The sequence below is a fragment of the Oryx dammah genome, unplaced genomic scaffold, assembly GCF_014754425.2.
Source record: "Oryx dammah isolate SB20612 unplaced genomic scaffold, SCBI_Odam_1.1 HiC_scaffold_26, whole genome shotgun sequence".
NCBI classification, from domain to species: Eukaryota; Metazoa; Chordata; class Mammalia; order Artiodactyla; family Bovidae; genus Oryx; species Oryx dammah.
The window spans coordinates 720844-744276 of record NW_024070210.1 but is presented as its reverse complement, the minus strand read 5'-3'; the positions used below and the strand labels follow the sequence as shown (position 1 = coordinate 744276).

General features: G+C 46.1%; 1 protein-coding gene across 4 annotated transcripts in view; it reads right to left on the bottom strand.

Annotated features, from left to right (window-relative positions):
* Positions 1–252: 252 nt before the first annotated feature.
* RPS6KA5 (ribosomal protein S6 kinase A5) overlaps positions 253–23433 on the bottom strand; it is a 123947-nt gene continuing 100766 nt past the window's right edge. For 3 of the 4 annotated variants that reach the window (XM_040227464.1, XM_040227465.1, XM_040227466.1), the window contains 9 exons: positions 21922–22083; positions 19816–19941; positions 19292–19425; positions 18548–18641; positions 15002–15172; positions 11412–11603; positions 6206–6365; positions 4457–4620; positions 253–2075 (listed from right to left, as the gene is read on the bottom strand). In XM_040227464.1, coding sequence (XP_040083398.1) covers positions 1836–2075; positions 4457–4620; positions 6206–6365; positions 11412–11603; positions 15002–15172; positions 18548–18641; positions 19292–19425; positions 19816–19941; positions 21922–22083 — 1443 coding nt within the window. In that variant the 3' untranslated portion in view covers positions 253–1835. The remainder of the gene's footprint in view (positions 2076–4456; positions 4621–6205; positions 6366–11411; positions 11604–15001; positions 15173–18547; positions 18642–19291; positions 19426–19815; positions 19942–21921; positions 22084–23433) is intronic. The other variant, XM_040227463.1, reaches the window with a different exon arrangement.

The following is a 23433-nucleotide window of genomic DNA, read 5'->3' as shown; positions in this document are numbered from 1 at the left end:
AGTCGATCTTACTATAGATATAAATGGACATTTTCTTGGTTATTTTAACTCTGTGCCTGATGGAATCACAGTCTGTGAATTAGCCTGAGTTCGGTAATAATGTACCTCAGATTTACCACCATTACTAAGAAGGACCAAAAGCCAGAAGCACAAATTGTTCATTGACTTGAGAATTATGCAGCCATTTGGGCCACTGAAAAGTATAAAAGTTATTTCCGATAATCACTGTGAACAAAAATGTGGACAGAATAATACATTTTGAAAATAGTTTAATATTTGCCATTGTTGCTGCCTGTGCTATTAATATATACATTGGTTCAGTAATAAATATGCAACTATTACATAGAGTGCAAGATTTTTAGTATTCATAACTGGTTGAAATTAATGCTGCTATTATCTCAAGAAAGGAATAAATAAATATCATGCCCAATTCCAAACTAATGCTCAAGAGGTTATTGTTAACAAAACTGACAACATAAACATATTGGGCATTACCTTTTTAAACATGATTCCTGTAAACATAGCAAAAAAATCACTTTCGTCAGTCCTGTGTGATGGCTTAAAAAAAATACAACACACAAATCCTGCCACCTCTTCTTTTGCATAGGGAGTGAAGTAATCATATTCCAAAATGCAGCGATCATTCAGTGAAATGTCTTCAGCACACAGCGCTTGCTCTCGGTTATGAACTCAGAACTTTTGAGCTATACAAGTGCTCTGCCTAAGTTTATAAAATATGCTTTCTGGTTTTAAAATTAAACAGAAAAACTTCCAAACAAGTCATAGATATGATTCTAAAATATTATGTACATAGTATCTGACTACAGGAGGAAAAGCCTCACTGCAGCACAGCACAGTGTACCCACGAGCACAGTGTTTAACGGGGCTTCCGTCTAGGGTTCCTCACAGCAGTGCCTCAGTGGCCAATGCTTACACCGTGCAACACAGCCCCTTCCACATTGCATCCTAAGCAGAAGGGGGACGTGAGGGCAAATGCAAAGTAGATAATGCGGGAAAAAAAGGGCAAGAATACAGTCCTTATGCTCTAAAGAGTGCACTTTATAAAACAGCTTGCTTCATTCATGTTTTTTATAAAGTGCAATATTACTTAAAACAGAGACATGTACCTTAATATTCTGCAGTAACCATGAAAACAAACTGCCAGGAAAGAGCAGTGCAAAACTAAAATCATACATAGCTTAGCATGCATCTCAGAGAGGCCCCCGATACACAGCGTGGGGCCTTCGTATGCCTTTTATTTTAGTTTTTAGAAAAAGATGAATAACAGTAGGTTATCGTCATAGGTAACCATAAAATAAAAACAATAAGTTAAAATCCTCTCTCACCATACATAAAATTCTTGACAGAATCTTTTGGAAAACAGTTAGACCTTTTTTTTTTTTTGCTGATAAATCACTGTTCAAAGGATGCATCTCTCTTAAAAACCCACAATACCCACAAGGTGAAGCAACAGGTATCATCACAGGCCTAGGAACTCTTGCTGGCGGACCTCTGACGACCCTGTGACTTACGTCAGCGGCTCAAACCTCACCGGCCCCCACTCAGACGGACAGACGCCTGTGCCCTCTCGGGAACTGTCGTGTGGCGTCATCCAGGTCACTCAGCGCCCCGTGGGCTCCACTCACAGTCCCGTTCTCTGCCCGGTGCTTCTGGATGAGGATCACCAGTTGGGTTTTCCTGGAAAAATTCCCTACGGGGCAGATGCCAACGGGATCAACGAGACGCGGCTTCTCAGACACAGAGCCTGGCGTCCAGGCAGGCCGAGGGCGCCGAAGGGACAGCGGAGCCGGGCTCGGCTCCCAGGCCCCCGGCTCTCAGTCCGAGAACTGGAAGAGGCTCTCGGGGGCGCCGGCCTCGGCAGGGTCGCCGGGCTGCAGCGCCCTCGTGGGCGTGCTCTTGCCGTGCGAGTGGGAGGACGAGGAGTGCGAGCTCTCGCTGGAGCTGCTGCGCGTCTCCGTGCTGGTGCTGGCCTTCTTCATCCTCCGCCTCTTGGCCAGAGGGGCCTTGTCCACGTTCTGAAGGCAGAAGCCCTCTCGCTTGTATCTGTTGAAGGCCTAGGGGAGAAGCGCAAGATCAAACCAGTCCATCCTGAAAGAAATCAACCCTCAACACTCACTGGAGGGACTGATGCTGAAGCTCTGGCCACCCGATGCCAAGAGCTGACTCCCTGCAAAGACCCTGATGCCGGCAAAGACTGCAGGCGGGAGGAGCAGGGGCGACAGGGGATGAGACGGTGGGAGGGCATCACCGACTCCATGGCCGTGCTGCTGCTGCTGCTGAGTCGCCTCAGTCGTGTCCGAGTCTGTGCGGCCCCACAGACGGCAGCCCGCCAGGCTCCCCGGTCCCTGGGCTTCTCCAGGCGGGAGCACTGGAGCGGGCTGCCATCTCCCTCTCCACCGTGGCCGTGAGTTTGGGCCGACTCTGGAAGGCATGGAGGACAGGGAGGCCTGGCGGGGTGCAGTTCACGCCGTCACAGAGACGTGGGCGCGACTGGGAGGCTGGATAAGAAGGGAAGACAACATAAGGGAAACCGGCCCGCGAGCGAAAGCACTCAAGTCTCCCTCGCCGGCCCCGCGGCCCCGGCTCGGCCCCGCGGCCCCGGCGCGGCCCGGGGCGGGGGCGAAGGCCACGCCGCTGCGTGTGGCTCTCGGCGACGCCGTGGACTCCACGGCCCAGGGGCTCCCCAGGCCCGCCCACTGGACCGGGTGGCCCTCCCTTCTCCAGGGGGCCTTCCCCACCCGGCGAGGGGACCCGGGTCTCCCGGCTGAGGGCGAGGCGAGCCACGAGGGGAGGCCCAGGGACACGGCCCTCCAGCCAGCGGCGCGAGCCGACGCGGAGGGTTCGGGGGCCCCTGGACCCCGCCAGCGAGGCTGTCCCGAAGCCCCCGTTCCGGTCAACCTGTTGAAGAGACGGCGCTCCCTCCATCACAGGGGCCACCGACGGACCGGGAATTCCGGGAGAAGGTCGGCCCCTCACTCCCCGCCGCCGAGCTCACTCATCCCGAGCCAAGTCCCCGCAGAGCCCACGTCGGCGCCGCCTGGGCGCGAGCTGGACACGGGAACGTGCGGAGCTGAGCTCCGCAGCCCGCAGCCCGGCTCCCTCCTCACGGCAGCCCGCCCCGGCTCTCCTCGGATTCGGGCGTGGGCCCCGCTGCGGCGACAACCCTGCCTCACCCGCCACCGAGAGCCGGATCGCCCGCGCACGCCTGCAGCCAGTCTCTGCGCCTCACCAGACCCCAGCTCATTAGCTTCTTCAGTCCACTTCTGCAGCCAAGAGGAGATGCGATCCTGCCTCCTTCCTCAAGATAATCCTCTCAGAAGGAACGTTATTTCTCTCCAATCCTCTGCTCCTCACACAATTATCTTAATGTACTTGCATCTGTTGGGCACGAGTGTGCCAGAATCTACACTTATTACTGTGTAGCCTCAGCCTTTCAAGTAGACAATAGTTACTTAATACTAATTAACTTACTTCTTATCTCTTAGGTTCTAGAACAATCAAGTTATGCACAGAACGAATGTTGAAGGGACGGACTTTTGCACGTGTCTTAATTTCTAACGCTGATTTATAGTTTCCACGGACAGTGACTCAGCTTATTTGAGAGAAAAAAAGTTCTAGTACAGACTTACGGTAGCCAAGAGGGAAGGCGGGAGGGGTAGGGACGGACTGGAGTTTTGGTTTATCAGACGCAAACTACTATACATACAGAATTCAATAAACAACGAGCTCCCACTGTACAGCTCAGGAAACTATTTTCAATATTCTGTGACAGCCCATAACAGAAACGAATGTGTAAACGGAAGCAGAGCACGTATTTGTATGTAAGGATAACTGAGCCAGTCTGCCGTACAGCAGAAGTTAACACCATAAAAATCAACTAACCTTCAACAAAATAACATTTTTGAAAAAGCTCTAATAATATGCATAGTGCTTTCCTTAGCAACTGAAAAACTTCCAACTATTCAAGTATCAGACTACTGCTCTTCTCAAATGTCAAATTAATACTCTGTGGGTTTGTGGTGACTCTGGTCCCGATGCCCTTTCTGTTTAGAAATGTGTTTATGTCATGAAAGTGAAAGTGAAGTCGCTCAGTCGTGTCCGACTCTTTGCGACCCCATGGACTGTAGCCCGCCAGGCTCCTCTGTCCATGGGATTCTCCAGGCAAAAGAGTACTGGAGTGGGTTGCCATTTCCTTCTCCAGGGAATCTTCCCAACCCAGGGATCGAACCCAGGTCTCCTGCATTGCAGGCAGACGCTTTATCCTCTGAGCCACTGGGGAAGCCCCTTATGTCATGAAGGGATTTATAAAAGCATATCTAAAATTGAAAGAACTCATTTTAAAAACTGTCTGCCTAAGAGTGTGCCTCTCAGGTTACAGAGTAAGGACATCCTGTCCCTTCTCAAACCGCCCAGGAGCGCAGAGCCGGAGCCTTACGTGGAAGGTAGCTTTCACACATGTGTGCACCGCAGCTCCTGAAGAACCCAGAATGTCTGGAGTCATCAGAGGATTCGAGGACAGCTGACTGCCATCTTGAAGCCATTCACTGTATCTCAAGTCAGGCATTTTAAGCCTTTTGTTTGGATCGACTGTGAGAAGTCCTGTGGGAATAAATAAGATATTTTTATTACATGAGCTGTCATTTCAAACATAGTTTAAAATCAACCTCAGAGATTCTCAATTATGTTCACAAGACATGATGGTTTCGATATGGCGTCAACCTCCTACAAGGATAATTACCTCCATTTTCATCTACACTGAGATTCCCTGTGAACACTGGCTGCTCACAGTAAAGCCCACAGCAGCCTGTTTGCAGGAGGCTGCAGGCTCGTGGGGCCAGGAAAGCCCCTCCAAGTGAAGAGCGCGGAGATCTACTTGACGCATGCACGGACAGCTTACGCTGGTCAGGGACCGTGCAGATGGACTCTGGGAGGAGCTGTGTGCGAGGTCTTACCCCGACTGAGGACACGTGCACAGCAGGCTCCAGCAGGGCTCCCCCCTCGGGGGTGGGTACCCTGGGGGCTTCCGGGAGATGAGTCCTGGGGGATGAGCAGGGCTCGATGACACAGTGAGCCCCAGGATTAGGACGAGCATGAGTAAAGGTGAGCAGAACCTAAAACCGCAGCACATCTGAAGAGTGCAGGTATCCCACAGCGCCGTCCAGCCTAAAGGAAACCAACCCTGGGTGTTCACTGCGAGGACCGACGCCGAGGCTGAAGCTCCAGTGCTCTGGCCACCTGATGTGAAATGCAGGTATCCCCCAGCGCCGTCCACCCTGAAGGAGATCAACCCCGAGTGTGCACTGGAAGGACTGAGGCTGAAGCTGAAGCTCCAGTACTCTGGCCACCTGATGCGAAGAGCCAACTCACTGGAAAAGACCCTGATGCTGGGAAAGATTGAAGGCAGGAGGAGAAGGGGACGACAGAGGATGAGATGGTTGGATGGCATCACCGACTCAATGGACACGGGTTTGGGCAAACTCCGGGAGAGGGTGATGGACAGGGAGGCCTGGCGTGCTGCGGTCCCCGGGGTCTCGGAGGGCGGGACACGACCGAGGAGCAGCAGCGGCTGCTGGAGCGAGGGCGCCAGGCAACAGAAGGAGGCAGAGCCAGGCCGTGAGGGCTCCACTGGGGTCTGACCTACAGCTCACTGGCCTTCCCTGAAGAACTGCCAACAGAGAAAAGGCATGACTGCTTCTGGATATCAGGAAGGTCACTGAGCCGATGGACGATAGACACACAAAGCCAGAGCAAGTAGGTAAGTTGAAAGCATGTTGTGGATTTTAGGAGAGAGCTATGACCAGACCTCAGATGAGAGCCATGAGGATGAGGAGAGGGTGGCTGGCAGTGATGCTGAACCCCAGCACCCAGGGCCTGGCTGCGGAAGGCGAGGAAGGCGGTGGGGGTCCAGGGTCTTGGCCACGAAAACAAGCGGGAGAGAGGAGCACGCACGTGCCTGGGGGAAAGGAGAGGAAAGAGAAAGTGGTTCTCTTTGAAGGTGTGATTGTGAATGTGGATGAGATTGCCGACAGAGGGTATCGAGACACGAAGCTGAAGCTGAACAGAGTGGCCTGAATCCTTAAACACACAGGGATTCTTGAATAATTCACAAACAAATATATGTGTCACGGGTATGGTTCCACTTCAATCGGTACACATCACCTAAAATTTTTCATTAGATTCTTACCTTGGATCAAATCTTTAGCCTCTTGGGATACGTTCTTCCAGGCTTCTCCTTCAAAGGAGAAGTCTCCCTCTTTAATTTTCTTCATGATCTCCACTGCACTGGTGCACGTCAGGCTTTTATCACGAGACTGAAACGGAACTTGCCCCGACAGCATCGTATACTATCAAGAAAAAAGAGCGAAACGGACTGTCTGTCAAAGTTGCCATCAAAGCCGCTCTGGTGATTTCATCACTGACTTCATCAGCATGACTTCCCAAATACTACAGTTATCATTACTAAGTTTAAACGATTACATGACTTCGATCACCGAAACCACCAATCCACTTCAGACTCGGATATAAAAAGAAATGGCTTATTATGATATCAAGATTTCAAACCATTTTTATACTATATTCAGGATAAGAATAAAAAAGGGAGAATCTAATCATTTCAAAAGGTGGCATTAACAGGGGAATGTGCACATCCCAGGAGGGTCAGGGACACAGAACAGAGCGGATCCTGAAGACGCTGAACTCGGGTGGGCCGGTGGGGCGTGAGGCCTGACGGGGAAATCATTGCCAAGGCAACGCTCATCTGAAATCAGACTGAACATCCCGGCAAGGGTGCCTGGGGCCAGTGAGAGCGGTCGGCTGAAATGCTTCCCGCTGCTCTGTGTGCGTCTCCGAGCACAGCTCCTCTGGCCCACAGAAACAGACATTCCTGTCGGCTGCATCCCTGACCTGGAGACGGAAACTGCCGGGTCATTGGTCTGTGTGTTCATAGATACTGCCAAACAGTTTTTGAAAATCTGCTCCCCTTCTTAATCTTACCCCACTTCCTAACACATACACTGATGACTAAATATAAAAAAGTATCCTTTATATTAGAGTTTTCTTGCTCTGCTGTGTAATAATTCATCAAGCTGTTGGGTGGAAAGATGAATTCACCATCTTTGGAAATATTTAAAGGAGAGTGGTGATGGGGACTTTATGGAAAGATCCCTTTTCTGGAAGAGTTAGAATTAGACAACTTCAGGCTCCTCTCAACTCCAACATCTTAGAATTTAGTTGATTATCCAGGAATCAACTTCTGTTAAGAATAATTCTGTGTCTGCAAACTGTTGGCAAAGGTTGTGATAAGAAAGTATCTATACACATAAAGATATGTGTGTGTGTGTGTGGAACTGGGGAGAAAGCAAAAGCAAATGGGGCAGCATGCTAAATGTTCACCGTGTTATTCTCCCAAATTTTCTCTAGGTCTGATATTTTCAAAATAAAATTTTGAGAAGAAAGTGAAAAAATACGCAATCCTGAATAAAGTGAAAAAATATGAAATCCCGAATAAAACACTTGGAAGAAATATGTTTTAACTGTTATTATATTCCACCCCATGGGTTTGCTATATGTACCTGTGGAATAGCATATAATCCTATGCTACATTTTCTAAACACAGTCTGTTAAGCTCTGAATTACTGTGTGTCTTAAAAATTCATGTACTGAAAAGTCACACCCACCCCAGCATGGCTGACTTGAGGACAGGACCTTTGTGGAGGTAAAGGTGATGGGGACACGGGGGCTTCACCCACGAGGGTGTCCTCACAGAGACGCCAGGGAGCTGCCCGCTCTCTCTCTGAGCTTGTGCGAGGAGAGGCCACGTGAGGTCGCCGTGAACAGGCGGCTGTCTGCAACCACAGGGGAGAGCCCTCACCAGATACCAACCTGCTGGCTGGCACCCTGGCCCTGGGCCTCCCGGCCTCCAGCACTGTGAGATACATGTCTGTTGTTCACGTCGCCCAGTCTGCGGGATTTCGTCACGGTGATCCTGAGCGGACTGATCACCGTGCAAGCTCTGTTTTAATCGGAGTCCTGAGCATTTCCAGTGAACTGCTCACCCATGGGGTATACTGAGTTGTAATCAAAGCCACGCGTGTGACGTGATGCCTCTTTCTCAAGTGTCTGCTTACCCAGTGACGATGCCGTGAATTACCTTCACGTTAAAGTGTCCGTATTCGTGTTCATCACAGGCAACATGTCAAAGGGGCACAGATTTCTAAGGCAAACAACTCCAAATAAATTGTGTGCCTACTATGGGATAGCTCAAATCTAGATCCTCTGGAGAGAAGCACTCATTTATACGGAAAAGTTTACAAGGCATTCTTTTTTTTCTTGGACAGTTTAACGCAGGGGCTAACTTAGCTTTTCATATGTAAGTACTGGAGTGGCCAAAAACTTCGTTAGGGTTTTCCATGAGCTGTAACAGAAAAACTCAAATGAAATTTTTGGCCAACCCAGTATTTCATTTTGTATCTCTAAAAGGCAAGGATTTTTAAAATCCCACAACCACAACCTATGATTGCACTTAAAAACAATTAGCAGTAATGCCTTTGTATCATCCAATATCCAGTCAATAATCAAATTTCCCCAGTTGTATTATGAAGTGAAGTCACTCAGTCGTGTCCGACTCTTTTCGACCCCACGGACTGCAGCCCACGAGGCTTCTCCATCCATGGGATCTTCCAGGCATGAGTATTGCAGTGGGTTGCTATACACACTGTTTAATATTATAACCACGTCTGTATGACAGAGTTTGAATTTAACAAACAGAATTAAAATTAGAATTTGTTTGAACTGAAGTACAATGAATTCAAGAAACGCAAACATCGTTTCTTAAGCATCTTTTAGCCTCTAGGGCCCCAGCCTCGTTTTTCTTGCAGCTTATTTGCTGAAGTAACTGCGCTGTTTGTCCTCTAGAACTCCCGCAGTGTGGACATTTTGATTACGCACTGGTGGTATCGTTTAATCTGTTGTTTCCTGCTCCTGTTCAAGAGTTGACAATTACATCTAGAGAGAAGCCTGGCTTCTCTCCATGCCTTTATACAAGGTTATTTCCATAGATAAGGCATTTGGAGGCTCTAAAATACCTGTCTGCATGTCTAAGAATGCCTTTTAAAACCTTAAAAAGCATGATAATTACAATTGGCCTGTATTTAAGTAAAGGCTCTTTTACAAGGGGGTAATCTTGTACTATCTCTAAAAAAGAAAGGCTCTTTTTTATTTAGATGAATTTTTTAGGAGAGTGCTACTGTAATCAGTTTAAGTTGAACAAAACTCAAATCTACAGAAGTCAGCTGTTTCTTATTTAAAAATCATACTCATAAATATGTAATTTGATTTTCAAATTATAAATGTGACTTAAAACTGCTGAAATAAAAACCTGTAGCTTAAAAATAAAAGAACCGTCCTGCAAGGGCAAGCGGCTGCCACCGGGGGAAGACAAACTGCCACCGAAGCAAAGCCCAGATGGGGGCACGGGCGCGGAAGCAGGGCATGGCCCGAGCAGAGTCGGGGAGCAGCCCACGGCCGAGGGCCGGGGCCACAGTGCCAAGCTGACGTCAAAGCCAGAAAGCCAGAAAGGGAGGGCTGCCGTGTCTCACGTGGCGCCCCTTCCGTCTCGTCCGCCTCTGTGACCACATGGGCCGAAGCCCGCCAGGCTCCTCTGTCCGCGGGGGTCTCCAGGCAAGAACGCTGGAGTGGGCTGCCATGCCCTCTTCCAGGGGACCTTCCCCACCCAGGGCCTGAACCCGTGTCTCTTCTGTCTCCTGTTTTGGCAGGGGGGTTCTTTACCACGAGTGCCACCTGGGAAGCCCAACATACTTGAATTTTGCTTTTAGATGGGTTTAGAGATGTTTTTTGATTTTTATGTTGTAACATAAAATTTTTTTAATTTCTCCATTAAAACAAAAATTTTAAAAGTTTCTTTATTTAAATCTCTCTAAAAACAAAATTAAAACCTCATCTAACTGTGAAACAAAGTTTTCAAAAAAATGACAAACCAGAAAAAAACATTTCCAATGTTAATGTCTGACAAAGGATTAAAATCCTTAATAGAGCTGTAAGTTTCAATATGAAAGATTTCCCCTTGGGAAAGCAGGCAAAGCTCATAAACAGCAATTCATAAAAGAGAAGATTAAAATGTTCAAATACAGGAAAGGATGCACACACTGGACACTCATCAGGGAAAGTGCACGCGAGTCAGGAGAACCATAGGAACTGACTCAGGCTGAAACCGACAGCAATCAATGTGATCACATACAGCTGACGAGAGCATGATCTGGAAAGCTTCTAGAAGGAAAGACAGGCACGTATGTGAAAATAAGGACGTACATACCCTTCTCCTAGGAGTCTAGTCTAAGGAAACAGTGAGATCAGTGCAAGTACATATATCGAAAATATTCATTTGTGTAGCTTATAATTAGTGAGAGGGTAGGAAATGCTAACTGCTCATTAGTAAAGAAATGTTAAACTCTGGAGACTCAAACTACATATCACATAATCTCATCTGTTTAAAAAACCTGAATATATATACAAACACATAGAAAAACGTGTAGAAAGATACACAGCATGCGTAACATGGGGCGGGGTGGGCAGAGGGGAAGAGCTTAGACAACACCATCTCCGTACCAGGAGGCTACGAGTGAGTCCACCTTGCTCCTCGTATCCTTCTCTGTCGTCTGAAAACTTCTCCCTACGATTATGCATTACAAATTGTATGCAGAAAAAATCCAAGCTATTTTGAGGAAAAAAACAAAACACGCTGAGATTTTTCTAGCTCGTGTTCTGTCTCTGATCCTGGCTGCCAAGGAGATTTTGTAAAAAGCATGCTTACCATGATTACTATAAGTTACTATAAATATTTTAAATTTTATTAATTTGTTAATTTATCCTAAGTGATATTCCTCAATTGCTTTTTTGGTTGAAAATCTCAGAGAATGAATATACTTTTAAATATTTTTTCATTAATGAGTCACTTAGCTAGTTTCATATTACATCTAACATGCGTAGCTTATGAAAATAGACTACTGCTTCTTTAAAAATACATATGTATAACTGTGATTCACATAAAACACAGTTGCCTTAAATATTACTAATAAGCCAAAATAAAAATTCCTACATTTTCTCCAATATAAACTTTAAGAAAGGGAAATAGTCTTCAGTCGGGCCTTTTACCGTTTGTACAGAAAAGAAACCAATTTGCCAATTTTTTTCATGAATTTGAGCAAAGCCTAGAGGGTGGGATGGGGGTGTGAGCTGATCCACCTCACTGTATAGCAGGAACTAGCATGGCACTGTAGAGCAGTTATATTCCAGTAAAAAAAAAGTCAGCAAAGGGAGGGGTGCAGAGGACAGAGAGCTGACTGGGCTGGATGGCGTGGCTGATACGAACTCACCAAAATGACACCCAAGCTCCAGAGGTCACAGGACTCATCATAGCCGCTGTGATTCAAGAGCTCTGGGGCAGCGTAGTGGAGAGTGAAACAGGGAGTCTTCAGAGGCTGATTATCAGGGGGCTTCAAGCGTGCAAACCCGAAATCAATGACTTTAATTTCCAAATTGTCATTTTCATCAGTGAACAGTAAATTCTGCAAGATACAAAGTTTCTCATTAAAATGTCAGGGGCCTTGGAGAGGCATTTTGCAACGTTATCTATCAGCTTTACACTGGACTCAGACACAGAGGTCTGGTGTGGAGGTTGGGAGCGGGACCCCAGCCTCCGCTGTTCTCTGCCCCAGCTGTCGCTCGAGTTGACGAGGGCGCGAGGGACACTCCAGAAGGGGTCACGCGCCTTCTTCGTCTTTTGCTGTGTCTGTCTTCTACGTCTCCCACCAACCTCCCTTCCAGCCCGGCTCTCAGGCCTCTAATCCTACTTTAGAGATGCCACCAAACTGAAGGTGGAATCTACTTTCCTTCCTCTAGCGTTTACTGTTCTTTTCTGACATTTATCAGCTCTGCAACATTAGGTCAATGTCTCCACCCACATTAGACCACAATTCCACAAGGCCAACAATTGCGTCTATCTTACTCATGACTTTCTCAAGCAGGTGGTTTGGTAAATATTTGTCTGTTGAATGAAGTCAAATAAAATAGTTATATAATATCTAGCAAAACAGTTAACAGTATTTAGTAAAACCTATTAAAGAATGCATGGTGGAGCCATGCATTTCAGAAATATTTTTTCCAAAACAGTTAATACTTGAACATTTTTTGATGCTTATGGAGATTATCCCTCTATTATCCAGAAAATATTATTTTGAATCATTTTCCAAGCCTTCTCAATCGCTAAGGTTTTACTGATTATTTGTTTTGTTTTTTATCTGCACCATGTAGCATGCAGGATCTTAGTTCCTCAACCAGGGATCGAACCCATCCTCCCTGCACTGGGAGTTCCCCTCTTAACCACTGGACTGCCAGAGTAGTCCCTGATTACTTTTGTATTTATCACTTGTTTAAACAATCTAACTGTACTGGTGGGCAAAGCATCATTTTTATTAATACATCAAACTAGTACCCACGGTAAATGCAGCTGACTATACTGTCTTTAGCCATCCTGACAAAATCTAGTATGCCTTTTTGATCATTCAATTATTCCCCCAGCTCTAGAACATCATTTGCTTTTTAATATTATTCAAAGTGAAAGAAAAGATATCATAGAAGGCTTCACTGATACAAAGAAGAAAAATTTTCTAGGCCCCCTTTCAAAAGTTAAAAATGAATGAATTTTTTCAGCTAAAAAGAAATAGCTGAAAGGGTTTCTTAAATTTTCTATCATACTAAACGCTTAATCCTGAATTTTTGATGGAATTTAAATGTGAATGTAATTCAATGGAAGGCCTCGCCACAGCTGAAGTCATGCTGGAGTTCAGGCAGGAGAACTTGGAGAGGGCCTAGAAGATGGCCCTGGGCTCTCCTGTGGCAGGAGGCGCTGGGCGGTGGCACAGCCAGCCTGTCCCCACTGAGCCTGCAAGTCTCTGGAAAGGAGTCCAGGGTCTCCTGCACCAGGACTGGCTAAGGGCCCCCTTGTTCCCAGATACTGAAACGGAGGAGGTGTGGCATTCCCCGCTTCCCTCCTCTCCCGATTCTCAAAGTGGAGCTGGGCGCACACGGTCAGGAGTGGCGGGAAGTCGCCACTCACACCACTGCCATCCTTGTCTCAAGCTGTGCCAGGAATAATTCGATAAAATTTCTCCATCTTTCAAGAATATGGGCATCAGTTTGAAAAATACAAAGCAGCCTACTAAAGAATGTCAGCCAGCTTCTAAATTTATTTGATTCTCACCATCTAGAAATTATCTTGCCTGTGTAGAATATGAATACCACATAAATATCTTTCAAAAGAGACATAAACAGCTCTTAAAATGCTGTCAAGGTGAAAGGGATTAAGCTTTTAGCTTGACAATCATACAATCAGCCACTTAGAAGTCAAAGTGAAAGCCGCTCATGCTGGCCGTGCTAGTGCCAAGGGGCGTTTTCCTGTCTCCAAAACCCACGTTGGTTTAGGACTATCACAGAAGCAGGATGTCCCACAACACGAGACAGTTCTTTTCAAATGCCTACTTGAATCAAAATCTTTTTAACAGATAAGAACAAAGCTATGTGAGTGTTTTTTTAACCAGTAAACTCGGAAGGCAAATTTAAATTCTGTTGGAGAGGACAGTTGCATCGTTTGAGACTCATGAAGGGACAGATGGCCAGTTATCAAAGAATAAAACATGTGAAAATGAATTCTAGACAGTCATGGAACAGATCTTTTCAATTAAAAAAATTACATGCTTGTTCCTTGTCTATCAAAAAAAGCATTTAAGCAGTATGTGTTCACATTTAAAAACAGACAGCTCATCTCCAACGTGCGGAGCGCCATATTTCCAGTGGGCGTTGTGTGGGAGAGTGAGAACTGTGGTTCAGGAAGCAGCGGGGCAGCTATCAGGGCTGCCAGCTCATAAAACACAACTCGCTTTTGACTAATTACGCGTAATAGGAATGACAATAATAGAAAGTACACAGAAGTTTAACTCCTTAGGAATCAGTCAGTTATATCCAAAGACAGAGAATTCCATTTTCAAAACATCCTCTTCCTACCAGTAACCTAAGGTACTTGACCAAAAGGCATAAATGGTGCTTTCTGAGAGATTTTTTTTTTTGTAGTCTAACACAAAAATAAACACCAAATTTTATTTTAAATATACTTGAAAATGCATTACAATCACAAAGCAATTAAAACTGAAATTCTTTTTAGAGAGTAAATACATGTGATTCTGCCTATGGTAGAGGATGACCCATTTTATCCTTTTATAAAGTACTGGGTTTCTTAATTTGCAGTATTATTTTGATGATTTTCTAAAAGGGAGGACTTTTCATATTTTTGATACTAAAAAGGGATTATTCTAGAGTTAGAACCTTCTTTCTTAACCTTTTGAAAGAAAAAAATATATGAAAAGCTGCTACTTCTGCACTGCTACACAGTTCTATAAATACTGCAGTACATGAGCAGAGAAAAGCACATGTAAAGATCACATAACTAATTAAACCAAGACAACGCTTTCAATATTCCAAACAGGATTATATACGTTCCTATTCATGAGCTAATCAATTTGATTATGAAAGTGAGATAAGCTTTCAAAATACACCATTTAAAAAAAAATCCCTCTAAAATGGTATACATATAAGAGGGATATTATTTTCTGCTACAAAAATTTCCATTGCTATTTTTAGTCCACAACTGTTGCATAAAGTATTTCTTCCATAAAAGGCTCTCACACTTACAAATATAACCTCGAGATGATCAGCTGGCAAAAAAAGAAAAGACAGATTTATTTTAGACGGAAATAGACAAGGAAAAAAATCCAAGAAACATGGTATTTGCAAGTATCTATTTAGAAGAAAAGCCCTGAAAATAAAAAACCAACCCCAGCTCAAAAAAAAGCCCACACGTGTCTAGGGGACATTTAATGATGATGCTAGATTGCGACAGATGACTTCATACCTCGGGTTTCAGATCTCTGTGGACCACTCCGACGTCATGCATGTGGCTCACAGCTGAAACCAGCTTCCGCATGATGCAGCTGGCTTCGGTCTCACTGAAATGTTTCTTTCTCTTAATGCGTTCAAACAGCTCTCCCCCGTTCAGAAGCTCCATCACTAGAAACGTGTGAAGCTAGAAAAGAAAGAAGAACACCGTGGAGGGCCTTAGTGAAGAAGAGGAGAGGCTGATCAACGCATGAAACATTTACTGACTATGAACTGTAACCGATAAACTTAAACAGTCCCTTGATAAAATAATCAGCGGTGACCCTTGCATTTTAGAGGAAAGAGCCGAAGGATAATGTGTCTTTTTTAAAGTTCTATTTCGGTGGAAAGTTTCAAGCACTGCAGTGAAATCCTGACGTCTCCTTTCCTTGATGAATTCTTTCAGCTGAATTGCATTCCAACCCTCTCTATCGAGTTTACATATGTTTCTTTTTAAAGTGTGACCTCGCACTGATAACAATGTGAAACTGGCTGCTTCAAATAATATAGACGATTACTGACGGAACATGCTGCCCACGAGAGGCCTGACACACACATTTAACGGCAGATTCACCTTCGGAAGAAAGGCATTATTGGATGATGTCACTCCAAATCTCCTCTTAGCGCTCAACAGATTAGCTTCAGGTTCCTGTTAATCCCCACAGCAAACACCCATAACTCACTGTGGGCTTTTTAAAGACAGAATTGCTTTTGATTCCAAAGGCATTATCTTAATTAAATAGTATCAAAAGTTACATACTTATTATATTTCGCATATATTTCCATAAAGAAAATAACATAGAAGCTATTGAAAAACAAAGGAATTATATCTGCTCTCCAATGAACACAAATGGTTTAAAAAAGTTATCAACGATCAGATTCAAATGCTATGCCTTATCACACCAATGTCACTCAACAAACAAAAAGTAAGCTTCCCTCTGAATTAGCAAAGTCTGGAAAAACTGCATCATAAAAAAGATGGTTATAAATACATTATCCTGCACACAATGGGCATATTCTAGAAGGTGAATAACCCTTTTTTAAAAAAAGGGAATTGCTCCCAGGCTACTAGAGACATGCTAACTTGAATTTCTACATCAGCCAAATCAGGCCAAAGCTAAATGCGACGAGTGTAGGCCAGCAAGCTTTCAGCAAACGAGAGGCGACAGCTAGAGTGGTTTAATAGACAGGCTTTAGAGCCAAGCCTGCATTGGAATGCCATTTCTGCGGCTTACTTATGACCCAGTGGATGTTACTTTACCTCCATGAACTTTAAATAAAAATGTAGATAATGGTGAAGAGCGTGTCTATGGTAGCCTGAATAACGGCCCTTTGAAGATGCCTACATCCTAACCCCCAGAACCTAAAGACGCTACCTTGTATGATGAAGGGATTTCTCAGATGTGATTAAGGATCTTGAGATGGAAAGCAGACTGTCGGACGTGGCCTGAGGTAGGCAACTGCGTCACCATCATGGGGAAGAAGCAACCCAAGAACCAACGGCCGTGTACGAGAGCAACGCGCATCTATGCTGGCGGGCACAGAGCACGTCAGGAGGCGGCGTTCCCCCCGAGCCAGGCCTCCGCCTGGGTGCGGAGGCCTCTCTCGCGGCAGCACGCAGGCCCAGCTGCTCTGAGCAGTGGGATCTTAGCGCCCCAACCAGAGACCAAACCACTGGAAGGTGGGGTCTCAACCACTGCACGCCAGGAGAGTTCCCCATGAGATGTGTCTGTTCTAGTAACTCTTGAATGTAACAGCAGCAAATGATCAAGTTAATTTGTCACATAAATACAATACTAGGGGTGTAATTCCCGGGATGTGATGGTGGCCTGAAGGTCAGGGATCCAAAGTCTTGGGGGGGGGTGGGGGGAGGAGGAGCCCAGAGCACAGCTGCAACCACAGAGGGGCATGTCAAGGTCATCCACCAAGCCCTCGCCGGACGTGCGAATCGTCTCCAGCAGGAAGCCGTCCGGTCTCCTCCTAAGCACCCCCAGGGGACAGGGACTCACCCCCTGCATTACGGCTGAGGACCCCAAAGAAGGGAGGCTGCGAAGGAGCAGGGGAGACCAGTTCCCGCACTCCTTGGTTCAGAGGTCTTCCTTTTCTGATTAGAAGCACCAGGCAGCAAGCAGACAGTGTCATTTTTTGGGTGCTCACTCCCGCGACACTCCCCTGAGGCAGGGGACACGGCAATCAAGCACTTGCTCTGAAGCTGGACTGTGTCGGTTCAGATCCCAGAAATACCACTCAGAGATGGGGAAACCCGATTACCTCCTTTCTGTGAGTTTTGCTTTTCCCACTTCAGTCACAGTAAGGACTGAAAAAGACGATGCATGCAGAACGAGAGCTACGATGCCCGGACCAGGCAAGGCCCATGGTAACAAGCAGCGGCTCTCGCGGTCACGCTGCTCCTCCGCCACTGGTCTCTCTGCCGTGGGTCCTGTGAGCCCGCGGCGCTCCGGGGAGTCCAGTGTGGCAGAGGGCTGGGCCACAGCTTCCCGCCGACGTGCACGTCCAAGCAGCACACTGGAGGGAGCCCAGAACCAGAGACCAGCTCTCCAGCGGGATTTTCACTGACTTGCTATGTGACTTTGGTTGGATAAGTCTCATGATTCTTTTTTTCCCTCACTGTGGGAAAACCCTCCTGGCCCTTCTGAACCTCAGTTTCTTCATTGGCAAAGTCAGGGCCAACCACACCCAGGGTTGGTCTTAGCTCTGCTGCCTGGCATGCCGTCCTGTGTGCAACTGGGCCACCCTGCCCAGTCCTGGAGGAGAGACGACTGTTTTGGAGCAATGTTTGACGAGGAGGAGGGGGCATGGACCTGGCACAGCAGCGTCCCCCCCGTGTCCAAAGTGACAGCCCTGAGTGAGGGTCCTGACGGCAAGCGGGACTGGAGAGGGGAGAGCGGCGGGGAGTGTGAGCCCCTCGAATGAGAAGTGAGGGGGGCATCCTTGCTCTTCTGTTCCTGTCTGCTCTTTACCCCGGCACTAATGAGGCTTCCCCGGTGGCTCAGTGTCAAGAACCACCTGCCAGTGCAGGAGAGCCGGGTTCGATCCCTGACTCAGGAAGATGCCCTGGAGAAGGGCATGGCTACCCACTCCAGTATTCGTGCCTGGGAAATTCCACAGACAGAGAGGCTACAGTCCACGGGGTCACAAAAGAGTCAGACACAACTCAGCAACTAAACAAAAACAACAACAACGAGGCTTCAGGCTAAGCTCCACTCTCAGACTCACAGCATCAGGCTGAAGGCGAGTATAACTGAGCTCTGAGAGGCCGCAGCCGGACCACGGGGAGCGCAGGGGGCGGGGCTCCCACGCCACACCCTGCATGGCCACGACTGAGAGAAGCGGAGGCGGCGCTGACTGGGGGGGTGAGAGTGTGTGGAGGGGTCTTCACCTCTGAGCGGCTGCGTCACGTCCCACATCCCTGGCTCTGCGCCAGAAGCACAGACAGAGTGGTGAAAAGGGGAACGTTGCTTGTGAATTAGTGTGCAGAGTACACATAAACAAAGCGGGATACCTGGTCATGGAAAACCTCGTGCAATTTCACGATATTGGGGTGTCCTTCGCAGAGTCTCAGCGCCGTCACCTCTTTCTGAGTACTGGCTTCCATCCTGAAAGATGAAGCGGTCAGTGTCCACACTCCTCTTCACCAAGCTGTTGGGAGTACAGCCCCAGCCCTAATTTTGTTTTTACTTACAGCATATTCAGAATGTGAGTGTCAAAGTATCAGAAGGAGGCTTTCATGAAAGCAGTGAGTCATACACCCACCGGAACAAGTAAAGCATTATTCTTGAGAAAAACGATTATTTCTGAGTCAGGAAAGTGCTTAATCATCTGAAGAAATGGATGCCCTATGTGCCTGACAATTTGGTCATAAGAATAAACCATCACAGAGGTAACAGTTACCAAGACAACTAGTTCTCAAAGCTACCTGTGGATTGGTAAACAGTAATAATTTCAGAAAAAATATTTCACATATAACACCTAATAGGAATGAAAACAGCTGCTGAACTCACTAAGCAAGTCTGTTTAAATAACACCGCCACAAGAAAGTCTTCTCGTAATAACCTCAAAAGCATATCACACTATGACTGATGTCTAAAGTGGATTACTGTCTCAGAGCTAGAAGTATAATGGATCAATTGATGAGCTGAACGGCTAAAACCTTGGTTAAAAACCTTACAACATACTGTTACTTTCCTTTTCAATAAAGATCTTAGAGAATCCACCGACTGAACAAACGTATGAGAAAAGGGCGCACCTCTTGCTGATTATTTTGACTGCAAACGCCTGGTTACTTTTCTTGTGTATGCACTTTCGACAGATTGAAAAACTCCCTTCTCCCAATGGTGTGTCCTTCAGATCTAGGTCATAGTGTTGATAGAATGGAGAGTCCTGATGAGAAACCAACACCATTTAACTTAAGAAAATGTCAGTCATACACAGGGACAGAGAAAATTGCTGAGTAACAGAACGTTACGAATGTAATAAGCAGGACTGGACTACATTTATAATCTTTAAAAAATTCGCCATTAGCTCATTCCTAGCATCTCTATCACTTATTTAGATGCACCATTTTCTACTGCTGTAAAACAGGAGCTCCTTGCTCCTTCGAATGGACGCTGGGAATTTTCTGGGGCAAATATCGCTATTTCCATTTATTTACTTTTTAAAACTAGGTTTGAGTCAAATGGAAAGTCTATTCCAGATTTATGGGACTTCAGAACGGCGACAAGCGCTGGCAGTTAAACCGCGAGCGCGCACGTGGCCACCGCGCGGCTGTACCTTCAGCATCGCGCTCCTCGCAACGTGCGTCAGCCCGGGGCGGTCCACTCCCACGTGGAACTGAAGAGGATCCACGACGGCCGCGTTACGCTTGAAGAGAATGGAAGGGGCGACAAAGGAATAGCCCTTAAAGAAAGAAAAGGAAGCAAAGTAAGCAATCATTTCTCTCCTTTGACTCGACTCTTTCAGGGCCAAGGCCGTGGGCTGCATCACTGGCGGAGGGACCACGGTCCCACGCGGCACGCGGCCCGGCCAGTGAGCGATGTCCAGGTTTTTGTTAAGACAAATCTCGCTGTACTTTATTCGCGATCCAAAACGCAAGGTCATTTCAAATCGAGAGAATGATGCTTTTCAGAAGGCGATAATGCCATCTTCTGGTAGAACTCAACCGCTTCAAAATGAAAGGCAGAAAAATACTTTCCTATAGCTCTATAGTTCTTTTGCACTGCTGATAAAAATTTGCTTCTAAACACAACCAACTTCTCAAAAAAGGTATAGTTAAGGAACTAAATGTGACTGAAATGCTACTGGTTTTCAAACTAGCAAAACAGTAAGTTTCATTCCAGTCAGCTTCTAACTCAGCAATTGGCTCCCCTGTCCATGGGATTCTCCAGGCAAGAATATTGGGGTGGGTTGCCATTCCTTGTCCAGGGGACCCTCCTGATCCAGGGCTCCAACCCACATCTGTATCTCCTGGACTGCAGGCGGATTCTTTACCTGCTGAGCCACCGGTGAAATTGAAAAGCAATAAAATCAAACGGCAGAACGATGTGCTGAATCAAAAGCGGTACAGAACCCCTACGCCTCACACTGGGGTTCTGTCCTGAAACTCGCCAAACATTGAAAATGTTACAAGCTGAAAACGCATTTGACACACCTAGCCCGCCTAACATCCCAGCTTAGGCTGGCCTGCTTTGCCCGAGCTCAGGACACTCACGTAACCCAGCTGGGTGAAAGCATCGAACACAGAGTCTGCTTGGCAGGAAGTGCTGCCTGATCATGTCAGCTACTGATTTGCTGCGCTGAGTGTGAAACACAAGGCCGTGTGTCCGGAGCAACTGCACTGGCTGCTCACAGGGCGCCGTGTCACTGGACACACTCGCTGCTCACTGGGCGCTCTCAGTGGACGCTGGCTGCTCACTGGGTGCCGTGTCACTGGACGCTGGCTGCACTGGCCGGTCGCTGCAGGGCCACGGGGCTGCCTGGGGGCCAGGGCTCACCACAGCCCCAGCACTGCGAACAGATTCCACTGCGCACCCACATTCCAGAAAAGAGCAAACTTCAAAGTGTGCTTTGTATCAAATGTGGATCACTTTTACACCACCATGAAGTCAAAAAATCCTCAGCTGAACCACTGTAAACTGGGGACCATCTGTAGAATGATGGATGATACTCTGTTCAAACGAGAACCCTCAAGAAACACTTCTTCCATCTGCTATGCGCCCAGCCAAGGGCAAGCCTATGTCCAGAGACAGTTAAACCTTACTATTGGGATGCTTCTGGGAGTCAGAGAAATGAAGCTACAATGCCATTTAATAGTAGGAATATTTTATCTTAAGTCTGAGTAAAGATGCTTTCCTAAGTATAAAATCCTTTCTAAATCTTTTTTAAGAGTTGGGAAACAGTTCAGATGATTCACTGAAGATAAAAAAATCAGACAACACTGTTTAGACAATATTAAGAATACTTTGTTTGAACAGAGGTAAGTACTGCATTTTCTACAAAAGAGCCTGAACAGAAATAAAACTTCAGGTGTTAAGTCTAACAGTTATTTACATAAAAAATAAACACAGAGAAGATTTCCTCAGTGGTCCAGTTAAGACTCCAGTGCAGGGGGTGGGGGAATTAAGATCCCACATGCTGTGCAGTGCAGCCAAAAATAATTAAATATATAAAGAGAACTCTTAAAAAATAAAACACATAAATAATGTCTGCTATTTAGCAAACCACAAGCTTCAGTTAACGATTTGTCATATCTCTGCATTTAATCATTTTAAAGAAATTAGAGTCCTGTTTTTCAAAGCCAAAAAGATTTCATATGAGAAAATCAATCTTTTCTTTGAAAGCACCTGTGGCCAAGCAACACCGTGCACCCTTCGTGATTACCTGGAACAGCCTCTCGGAGCTCTGGGGCAGAGCTGCAGGAGAGTAGGTGGGGTCCATTTCTGTGAATTCTTCTGCAAAGTTACTCACATCTAATTCATCTCGGATGACTGGCTTAAAAGGTGCGGGCACTTTCTTGGCAGCTAAATCATCCCAGTTTATTTTCTGAGACAGAAAGAAAATTGGTACAAAGTAGAAATCAACAAAGTTGAAATACATTTTTGAAAAATAACAAAGGTAGGTAATTTTCATAGAGCAAGAGAGAGAAAAGCACATATTTCCAACCAACAATTAAAAACAATTTCTTCTTTACAAACAGGAGCATGTTTTTTGGGGGGGCCGTTTTCATACATGTGATCAGTTTGTGGAAATTATTATATTATCGTTATAAAACATCTGGATGTCTCAAGGCTGACTGATTCAGATACGGTACTGACTGTAGCTCAGTTGTTTTCTGACTGCAGTTTACAGCCGCAGCTGACGCCAGGACTGGAAGGTGAGACGGCTTTCCATCCCACTGCTGTGGGGTCTCGTCCTGGCCCCTAGGGGCACCAGGACACCCCAGTTCACCCTGGGGACATCAAGAGTTATTGTCCTGTGCCCGAGAAAGGCGTTTAAGCCAAACCAAAACAAAACCAAACCTAGCCTGTCATAAAGGGCTTTAAAATGGATGTGACTATTAACTCTAAAGGAACAGCCCTGTTCTCCAGAGGCAGTGTTAACTAGCTTTCCTCCTGGCCATCTAGACAGACTAGAAAAGAAACTCAAATCCATGTGTTGGTTTACGTCTGTAAGTCTAACTGATGTGACCATCCTTTTCTCATTCAACTGTAGTCAGGGGCTTCAGCATGGCCTCTTCTCCGCAGGGCGTAATGCAGGCCTCCTTCTCACCCATGTCAGTCACTCACTGTCTGATAAACTGCTCTCTCATAGGATCCAAATCCAACCGTCTGTTCTTTTTTGTTGTTGTTCTCCTTCTGTCACTTAAAACAGTCTCTGATAATACTTACTGAACTGAATCCCACAGTGTGTATATATATATATATATATATATAAAATCAATGTATTTGATATTACAAATATATAATATCAATATATTTCTCCTATAATCTAAGATGTCATCCTTGATAGTAAGATACACCGTTACTTTACATACCATTAAGAAAGAAGAAGCATGACCAATCAGAATAGCAAATTTCTGCCCACTGTAAGCTGCATACTGATCTCGGAGACGGTAAAACATGGAACTTGCACTTCGTGATGACATATAGTCAACATAAAATGTTTTTATTGTGCCCTCTTGTGGAGGCAATGGAGACACAGTCACTAAATTACAGATCTTCAAACTTTCCAGCTGGAAGGGGTTTTTGATCCAGATGGAAACTGAAGCCTGGGAATCAGAAGGATCCTTTCACCGAGACATTCGCTGGTGGAAGGGCCAGTCTCTCGACCTGCTAGCTTGTGCTCTTCCTTCTCGGCAGCTGCAGTGTTCTCCATTACAAGCATACGATCTGT